Source organism: Rhodamnia argentea, chromosome 7 (genome assembly GCF_020921035.1).
Source record: "Rhodamnia argentea isolate NSW1041297 chromosome 7, ASM2092103v1, whole genome shotgun sequence".
NCBI lineage: Eukaryota > Viridiplantae > Streptophyta > Magnoliopsida > Myrtales > Myrtaceae > Rhodamnia > Rhodamnia argentea.
In genome coordinates this window covers 20,007,481-20,017,831 of record NC_063156.1, presented here as the reverse complement: position 1 = coordinate 20,017,831, position 10,351 = coordinate 20,007,481, and the positions used below count along the sequence as shown (strand labels likewise).

At 40.2% G+C, this 10,351-nt stretch overlaps 1 protein-coding gene across 1 annotated transcript; it reads right to left on the bottom strand.

The window, feature by feature from the left end:
- Positions 1-2,550: 2,550 nt before the first annotated feature.
- On the bottom strand, positions 2,551-8,192 carry LOC115756194 (ERBB-3 BINDING PROTEIN 1). Its single transcript, XM_030695888.2, has 9 exons — positions 8,059-8,192; positions 7,811-7,943; positions 7,459-7,543; positions 7,183-7,332; positions 6,882-7,035; positions 3,561-3,776; positions 3,350-3,486; positions 3,171-3,262; positions 2,551-2,972 (listed from the first exon to the last, which is right to left on the bottom strand). Exons 2-9 carry the CDS (start codon positions 7,899-7,901, stop codon positions 2,719-2,721), a joined length of 1,179 nt encoding a protein of 392 aa, XP_030551748.1. The 5' UTR covers positions 7,902-7,943; positions 8,059-8,192; the 3' UTR covers positions 2,551-2,718.
- Between the last annotated feature and the right edge of the window lie 2,159 nt (positions 8,193-10,351).

Sequence of the window (10,351 nt, the reverse complement as noted above, 5' to 3'; positions counted from 1 at the left end):
TTTCAAAACGATCACTTAAGTGCCAACTTTTTTAAAAAACGATCAATTAAGTGTCGACTTCTTTTAAAAACGATCACTTCAGTGCCAACTCCAATTTTAGCCGACGTGGTATATCGAAAATCCAACACGTGCTTTTTTTTATTAATATTTGAGCTGACGTGGCTCGGTGGAGTTAACACTAAAGTAATCGTTTTTTAAAAAAATTGGCACTTAAATGATCTTTTTTTTTAAAAGTAGGCACTTAAGTGATCGTTTTGAAAGTTTTGGCACCGAAGTGATCATTTTTCAAAAATTTTGGCACTCAAGTGATCTTTTTGAAAGTTTTAATAATAAAATGAGCGTCGTACACAAGTTTTGGCACTTATAGTGTACTTAAGCCATTTAAGAGAATTTAGCTTCAAGAACATGTCTCGCTTATAGTTAGGGGCAATTACCTTTTCTTCATAAGCTTTTTGAGCTTTTCCCACGAATGGATCTTTCTCAATCTGGAGCTCGCTAATGCTTCAGGTTTTCCCACCATAGGGAAGCGTATTTGGTTAGCTTCACAATAGTGATCTTGCACTTCTTCTCATCCGAGTATGACTTGAAGCCAAAAATTCATTCAGTTGTGTGAAGCCAATCCACGAAGTCATCAGGATTGAAACTTTCTTCAAACTCGGGGACTTCCACTTTGACATCATGATCGCTCTCCTTGTGCCTCCCTCTTCTCCGCCGGGTGCGGTAATTAGAATCACTGGAGTTTCCTCCAGTAGAACCGCAACCATCAACAGAGTTTCGTGGAGAATTGGAATCATTACATTGGCGTCGTTCGTCGAGATGTCTTCTTGGCTGCTCAAGCGCTCAAAGAGACGCTCCATTTGCCTTTAAAAAATTTTCGACGGCATGGACATGCCTTTAATTTTGTGCTTGCTCCGAAGTCAGACCTCTTGGAGCAGGATCATTGATGTTGTCGAAAATTGGGTAACGTAAAAGGAATCACTCAAATGAGTTCAACCTTGAGCTCTAATATCAACTTGATGCGTGCGTGGGCGAGTGATTCCGTCGAAAGGGATTCAGAGTTACAATCGGTGCGATGGAATGAAGTGTATGGATGGAGTATTGAAAATTTTGGGATAAAGTGTATGGAATAGTGTATGAGAACAGAAAAGGAACCAATAGAAAATCAAGCTATACCGAGGTGTAAAGATATCGCCAACCACAATACAAAACGAAGGATGGAATGATCTCCACCAAAACCTAAAGATAACACCAGCCAAGGATAAAGACGGATAGAATGAAAGCTCACCACCACAGTATAAGGCTATGCCACCAATCAGGAATAAATGGCTTTTGGCTTACCACAAGGGAGTATCCACTGTCAAAAGATAAAGTTGCCAAAGGGGGTTTGTAATTCAACTCACGCAGAAGAATTCTCACTCATTCAAAATGGTCTGTCTTACAATGGAGAATCATTCTTCTATATATAGAGGGACTCCAACATAAGAAATCGACAACAATAAAGGACATGGGGACTAGACGACATCGAGACTCCACAAACAGTAAAGACACATGGGAAGTGAAAAGCATTAAAAGACCTAGTAACTAGAATGCATTAAATCAACTAAAAATCAGTAATGACTTAAAAAGTCTTGGAGACTTGCATCCTAGACTCGTCAACAATTTCGTCCACCAGGATAGACTAGCAAGTAACTCCAAACTTGCTAGGAAATGATTCAGACTAGTCCTCTATCGATATGTTGTAGGTCCGTGCCAAAATCAGCAGCTTTCTTGGTAAAATCATAACATAATCACCAATGGATATATTTCTGTTAGATTACTCATCGACACTTGTACCATCAACCCATCGTAACAAGTTGTGACCATAATCTATCATAGACATTGCAGCATGTGTCGATAGGGCCAAATTAATACGTGTCAATGAACCCACATCAACCCGCCCAAGGCAAAAGCAGGTAACCGGTGATTTATGCTCTTATCTTTAGATTATAGAAAAAGGGAGAGGTACCAAAAACATGCCCAGATTTTTCTGCCTGCGACCAAAAACGTAATTTTACTTGTTACCTCACCCAAGGCAAAAGCACGTAACCGGTGATTTGTGCTCTTTATCTATAGATTATAGAAAAAGGGAGAGCTACCAAAAACATGCCCATATTTTCTGCCAACGACCAAAAACGTAATTTTACTTGTTACCTCACCTCCAAAAAAAAAAAATTGTGCACGTATGTTACGCAATTCGGTGGAACCCAGTTCACCTTCACATCCAGTTTAGTCGGCAAGAAAAGGCCATTCCTTTTCAACCTATTCCCCGTGATTGTTTCAATAAAGAACTAATATGAACAGCTAATCACAATCCCCTAGTAGGCAACCTTCTCCTTGTTGCTCAGTAGCTTGAAATTTCTTCCATACACGTGAAAAATGCCGTAATGCCATTGACTGAGAAAGTTATATGATCATCATGGTAGGGAACATTCAAGTATTCAAACATCACTGAAACAGCAAAGCCTCGCCTCATCATATTGCAATGGCTGCGTGAGATTTGGACTGACTAGATAGCATTAGGCATCGTCACTTCCTTTATAAAGATAGATGACAGTCGAAAAAGTGTGAAAACCCATAAACAGCTCGACCGCATGCTATGATACGTCACAAATACACAATCATGCTAACATGGTTTAGGGTATCAAAATTGGATAAAAGGAATAACCAAAAAAAGGGGGATCATTCTTGAGATTCGGCACCGTTTGTTGTCGCGTCCATTGGCTCGGCCTCTGCTGATTCAGTACCTTTCTTACCTTTCTTCTTCTTCCCTCCACCTTTCTTCTTGGTTTTGGTCCCCAAAGACAACCAAGCCTTGATCTCAGGATCATCTATCGTCTTTGTCGGCTGAAGCTCCTGCAATGGATGGGATGTAATCCTATCTGACCCATTTGGCATTAACAAGACAGTGAACTTGATATGGGCAACATAATCACCTGCAAAACAGCCAATTCAGTGACTTAATGGTCAATGTACAATGGGTAGACGTGCCATTAAGATTTATACCTGTCAATGAACTGAAATTATTAGATAAGCTTTGATTTCCCTCTTAAGAGGTTATATCAACCAGGCATCCGCTAGAAATAATCTCTAGAAATTACACAATAATGCCTCCGGAATTATAGATATCATACCAGGCTTCTCATGAAGTACAGGATAAGGTTGCAAGAGCTCATGATTTACACATTCAACTAATCCCAGCCGGGCCCTTTTCTCTTCTAGTGCCCTGAGGAATTAACTTCAACACTGATTACAACAATACCAACAAAACTACCATGGCTCGTTGAAAAACGCATTCTAAAGCATAAACAACCTTGCACTGAACGGTAGGATGGGAAATTTCTGGTTTATTTCACTGAAAATAAACCTAGAGGCCTTCATCTTTAAGTGATAATTCTTGTCCACAGCTCTCTTATATACAGTTGTCTGCTTCTCATCCAACAGTTTAGGCTGCATACATAACATATAATCAGGTGAAGCTACTCAGCAGAAGATTAAATAACGATTGCAGATGGAAAGATTACCTTCCCCTCGCCTGTACTTGTGACAATATCTATTGCATAAACTTCATTCTCCTCAAATTCAAATTCATCAACTTTTGTGTCTGGATTCGAGACATTTATGATAACCTTGTTGCCATCTATCACAAACTGCTTCAGCTGGTGACTAAGCACACCTTCAACAATTTTGCAGTCATATGCAGCGGCAACTTTATTAATTGCTTCTGTTACATCTTTGTTCTGCCATAAGAAAGAAAAAAGAATTCACTTAAAAATTCCAACAGGAATCTAAATGTAGACTGAAATAAAGATACAGGAAAACAACAGGAGCGAACTTTTTGCTTCATTAAAAAAAATCTTGGACTGCTTCCTTGATAAATGCTGTTGCAACTTCCTTCAGAATAATATGACAAATGAAGCTCCTGGTATTCAAACTCCATAGAGCCTACTTCTTTTGGGTGCTCTAGCTTAATAGTAGTTGAATATGAAAGAGCAGTACTTCATATCAAATCTAGCAGTACGATGCTAATTGTAGAAAATTCTGCAAAACCAGCATTCTGTGAACGAAAGCCATGGTCTAGCACAGCACCTCTCTCCACTAGAATAAATTAAAATCTAAGCTTATAATTAGGTCCCTCCACAAAATTTCCCCATCTTGGTCTCTATTAACATTCTAGAGAAAACACGTCCATCTTTACAGAAGCACCTCCAAACAAACTATCATGGCTCTTGAGCAGTAATTATTAAAATCAAATGGTCCAGCTAAGACCATCTACTATCTCTAGAACACCTCTTATTAAAAAAGCATCTCATGCATCACCCTCTTCGCTAATTTCCAAAGGCAAACAGCTTCCCACGATATGTGTCATGTTAATATGTGCACACTTGACAGTAGGAAATGCAGGCTTAAGAGAGACTAGTATGAAGGAGACCAATGCAGAATGGTCCATCTCAGCAAGATTGTATCCAAAGTAAAGTTGCTACCTGGGTCACAAGTTTCTTTCACATGTGCTACCATACTATATGGACAAAACGTCTGGATGACTTCCTCAACTTGAACTGAATAGGCATGAAAGAGCAAACTTTACTTTTAACATAGATCCAATGTCCATTATGACTTTCTTCCCTAGAAGATATAGCTACACGATTATCATCATGCCCCACCACTATACTCCCATAAAACAGAATTAGAAGACGTGTCCACTTCACCGAAACCTAAAAATGAAGATTGTAAAGGGCTGGTCAAAGAATGGGTCATAAAGAGCAGGTGCCCAACAAATTTGGAATAACTAACAACTCTGCTGTTTATAAAATAGACACATGCAGACTAGTGGACAGTCTTTGTAACTAACATCTAAGAATTAACCATCCGTACAAAAGAAAGTCGCTGCAGCAGAGCAGACCAGCGAGAACAACTAGAAACTAAATGATTACATAAAATGCACTATTGTCTTGCATTCTTCCCCATTTTGGTTGCCAGGAATAGAGGCATTCAGGGGTTCCTGCAGATTGCCCATCAGAGTAACTATGACAAAAGCATCATGTGGATATTTGGTCCATAGCTTTTGAAATTATTCATCACGCAGGGGCACCGCCAACACAAAGGATACCCAGGGTTTTTAATGCTTCCCCAAAAAAATTAGACAATTTAACAGGTTTAGCATAAACAGAAAAGGACATACAAAAAACATTAGAAGAAAATGGTCTCCACTATACAGGGAGAGGTCAAAATGCTATGCTCCAATCGTCAGCGTCCATCAACATTTAAATTTAAAACTGCCAAATATAAGAAGCGATGTTGGGAGACTGTCAAAACATGAGAGAGAATGAAGCAAGCCATTCTTTTCACGGTAACTATCAACAAAACAAGGACTTGTAGGGAATTTAATTTAGAGACTTGATCTCTCATTCCTTGCACTCATTGTCAAGTAGAGACCATTTTAGGCACCCTAAGCTGAAATTGGCAGATGTCATTAAAGGTACGATCATACCCAAAAAGGAGAACAGAATGACAGCCACTGACCGTCATCCCAACTGGAAATAAAAATGAAAAATCTGAATTCAACCAAAACTAATTAATCAATGGAAAAATGTTGGCCCAGAGGGGTATGGATCAATCCACATCATTCCAATCAATCTCAAATATCCCACCTATGGGCAAACATAATATTGGCAACAGGGAAAAGAGGAAATCAACAAATCATTGATCACCTCGGCAAAGTTGCCATAAAAATTCAATTAACAGAGTTATGTAGTCCACGTTATCTATCTCTCTATACACATACAAATTTCATCAAATGCCTGTAAGCTGTCCACAGATTATTCAACAGTCTTACAATGGATAGACTTTCGCTAAGAATAATTAGTACATCCTAGCAAAGCCAGAACAGGACAATACATGCTCGAGGTGCACAGAACTTCCCCTATCTGTGAACTTCCCCTATCTTAGTACAAAGATTCATCCTTTAGGGGCCAACACGTTCGACGAAAAAGAAACATAAAGTTGACATCCAATCATAACTCACTCTAATAAGAGAAGAGATGAGAAAACCAAATGCACAAACAATTATCACAGAAAATATTTTGCACTAAAGGATTTAATCATCCAGGAGGCATCGTAAGCCTACTTTTCTTTTATTAAAAAAAAAAGTATAATAAGCCTGAGTAGACATCGAGGAGGTTTCAAAACCGTATGAATAACCGTAAAAATGAAACAAAAAGAACAAATTTAATTCAACCTGGCCTGGAAACAAAATTATGCTAATATATTGAGACATCTCAATATATCAACATGTCAAGATCCCCAAGCCAAGAGTTGTAAAAGCTGCCAGGTCATTGAAAAAGATACTTGTCAGTGGCAGTCTTCATGGCACTCATATTTTCAAGGCAAACAAATTATATGGAGCCAAGATCCTACTCTCAATCAATCATCATAAAGCCGCCATGCTTGCCCTTAGCAGAGTAGGGAAAAAATACGAGGGCAAAACAGCTGTATAAGCATCACATAGCATGTCATTAGCGGACAACTTCCCTCCATTTTCACCATATGAACTACACTATCTATAAGACTCGTAAAATAAAATACATAGTTAATGTAATACAAAGTTGCATGAAATGCCAGGCATGTCTTGCCTACCATTTTTTTGACCTAAACCAGGATGCCAGCCAAGAACCAACACATGAACTCAAAGGCAAGGCTAATGACACCACAATAGAAGTAGAGACCGGTTTTCAGCACTCCCTGAGTAAAACTGAATTACAAAGTGCAAGGAATAAATACATGCACATATAGAAAAGGCAACCAGCCCGAAAATATGCTCATGTCATGACAAGTAGGTGACTTACGTTTTTTCCTGGTCTCACAAGCCTTAAAGCAACTTCTGCAGCGGTATTTGCCGCTGCAATTACATCTCCTGCTCGACCCATTACTGGTCCTTCTTGAAGAACATGCGTGTGTGCCACTACAGCAATGAACCCATCTATATGGCACCCCATATCACTGCATCAACATCAAAAACAACACGAATTTGTTAAACAACACAGCCACACTTTTTTATTCAACAATTCAAGGGTTCAGCAATACATTAGAAGAAAAAAATTAAATTAAAAGAACGCCAGAGCTTGAAGAAGAGTAAATAGAGCTTACATTTTCAATACATCACCTTCTTCCAAAACTGTCTCATCACTTGCTAAGGGAGAAAAATGGCAGACCGTGTTGTTAACAGAAATACAAGTTGGAAATGCAACACCCCTTTCGATCTTTTTCTTGACATTCTTGTACATGTTTCCTGTTTGCCTGTATAAAATAAAGCATTTATCGAGAAACCATTTGTGCATTTTCGAAAGGAGGCAGAGGAAGTGAAATGAAAATAAGGATATACACGACAAGAATTCGGAGAAGACCTCAAACAAATAGACTTACTCTCTGATAAACGAGTCGCCCTTTTCACAAATGTCCACAACCTTAGCCTTTGGTTTACATTCTGAGATGACCAACTGCAAGGCCTCTGCAAGCATTGAGCGCACCGTAGAAAATTTTCATAAGGGTAAGTATCAAAACGCGATGACAAAAGGGAATCTCAAGGAAAGCAAAAAAAGAAAATCAAAAAGCAGTCGACCCTCGTCATTGGCTTCTCTCATCAGTCACATTAAAACTCCCCCACACATACACAGGCCTTCTTATTGTCGTTCTCAACCCACTGGGCATATCATCTGACGAGCGCCCGCACAGGGAAACATAATTCGAAATGAAAAGAGAGCGGAGAGGAATTAACTGTTAACAATCTCAGCAGCGCTCTTGTATTTGGTGACGACATCAGGGGAAGTGAGATCCAACTCCTTCTCCTCTCGTTCGTCGTCCGACATCGCTAGTTACCCAACAGAAACCCTTCCTTCTTTCTCCTGAAACTGCAACACAAGCTACACAGATAAGTAACCAAGCACTTGTAATCGAGTCTAGATAAGTCTAATCTGGAGAGAAAGATAGGAAAAGATGGTCGAGACAACCAACGGCCAGGCTCACCGCAAGAGATTTTGGCAGAAGCGAAGAAGGAGACAGGAACAGAGGAGAGAAGGGATTAGGGTTTTCGGCGAGGGGCTCCAGAAAGAGGCGCTGAGATCAGCTGGGTTTATATAGAGACAGAGTTGTGTTAGGGTTTCGTTTTGTTTTCAAGCTCCACCGGCTCGTTTTCCCCTTCCAGGCGCGTCCCGACCCAATTGTCGCCTCTAATTGCCCTTTTTGGAAGCAAGGAAGCATATGGTGTTAGAAAATCTTCCATGTACTAAAAACCCAATCAAGATTTTTAAGTTTGAAAGTCCGAAGATATTTTTTTTTAATTAGGCTTACAGTCGACGCACCGTATAAGAACAACAGCACGTTCACCCTCGAAAAATGAGCATACGAAAGAATTCATTACAAGAATAATACTAAATGCACGTGCCGTTTGTTCGAACGGTGAACATGTAAGAATCATTTTACTTAAGAGCCATTTTCATCGGGATTGCACGTAGGGTAACTTAACAATTGGACGGTCCTAATCCCGAATGGCTAAAAAGAAAAAGAAAAATCACGCAATCAGCATATGAATGAGAAACTGACTCGTTTTACTAAATTTCCATTGTGACCTCTCAAGTTTTCCTATTTTGAAATATTAGATTTGGATTATATTACTTCACGGCAAAACTCGGCAGGATAATGTTGCAGGGGCGTTACAATCTACCGTTGACCTCTTCTTGGCTCACATCATCTTGACTCGTGGTATGACACGGAGATAATTAACCAACTGTCAACCGAACCTAATTTTCCACATGGGAAGATGTTGTTTGTTCATCGGATAGTTCTCTCACTGTAAATACATTACTGGAAATTATTCATCAGAGAGCTGGTGGAACTAAGAGGGGCCTTAGTCATTGAGAGTAACAATACTGTTCACGCACGTCTTTCATCAACCTAACAATGTTTTGCATGCTCCCTTGCATTCACGTTTGCTGAAATGTTCGCTCATCCGTTTCCGCGCTCTCCACTTTTTTCCGCTCATCGATACTGATTATACTTGCGCGCAATGCTAACTCTTTCGCATGGCAAGGAATCGCCTGCGAATCAGGACATTATCTCAAACAAAAGTCTGCCTTCTTACCGATTGAAATTCTAGAACCACTTTTCTCAAGTTGGCCTAGATGGATGTGCCCGTAGATAAGTAGTGTGGCACGTGACAATTAGACACTTGTAGCTACGTGAAGGCTCCATTGATTTCGCGAGAAATGAGCCGCTTTTGAAAAATATTTTTCGAGAAGTTAATTTTTAAGAAAATGATCATATTTTTCGGTGTTTGACTAAAATCTAAAAATGAAGTTGAAATCATTTTCCGTCGTGGAAAATTAAATTTGATTTTCCTTTATGCACTCATTTTAATATTTTTTATTTTTATTTTATCTTTTCATTTTTATTTTTTAAAATTGATTGTTTAATTACTTTTTACTTTTAATTTTTTTTATTTTTTAGATATTTTCCCAACCCACTTTTTGTTGCCTTCTCCCTCGTCATCGTAGTCACATCCCTTCCCAATCCCAGCACCATCGCCAGCACCTCCAGGCTCCACGATCGCTGTTCACCCACACTCAACGAGAGTCGTTGCTGCCACCGCCCAAGCTTAGCTCAGGCTCAGGCCCAGGCTTAGGACCGGTCCTGCGCGGTCGCGGAGGACCCCTGTAAATCCGACGCCCATCCTCAACCTCCTCCCCTTTCGTTCCCTTGCTCCATGTCTCCCTACGTTTCTCGTCGGAAATCTGATCACCACCACCATCGGGTCCACAGTATGTCTCAGGTTGCCCTTCTCATCCTCCTATTCAGATCTAGATCTGAGACGTTCGATTCCGATAAAGGCCCAGGCGAGGCCGACGAGCGAGGCCGAGCCTCGCCGAGCTAGCCTCGTCAGATCTGCGTGCTTCAAGCCTCGCTAGATCCGGTGAAGCTCGGCCTCGTTCGAGGCTGACGCGAGCTCGACCTTGCCGTCACTGATGTCCGCGTCAGAGAGAGAGAGGCGCCGAGCAGGGGAGAGGAAGGATCGGCCGGGGTGGGGATGGGTCCGGGCAGCGGAGGGGAGGTCCAAGTTTGTCGAGGGAAGTTTTGCAGAAGCTGTGAATGCTCTGAGGGAGACGCAGAGAGTCAAGATTGGAAGGAAATCACTTTCCTCGTATTTAGAATGGGATTTTTTATTAATCAAAAAATAAAATTTTTTGACCATATAAAATAATTTTCTGCTTCTAAACACCAAAAATTGAAAAAAAAATATTTTTCATGAAATAAACGGAGCCTA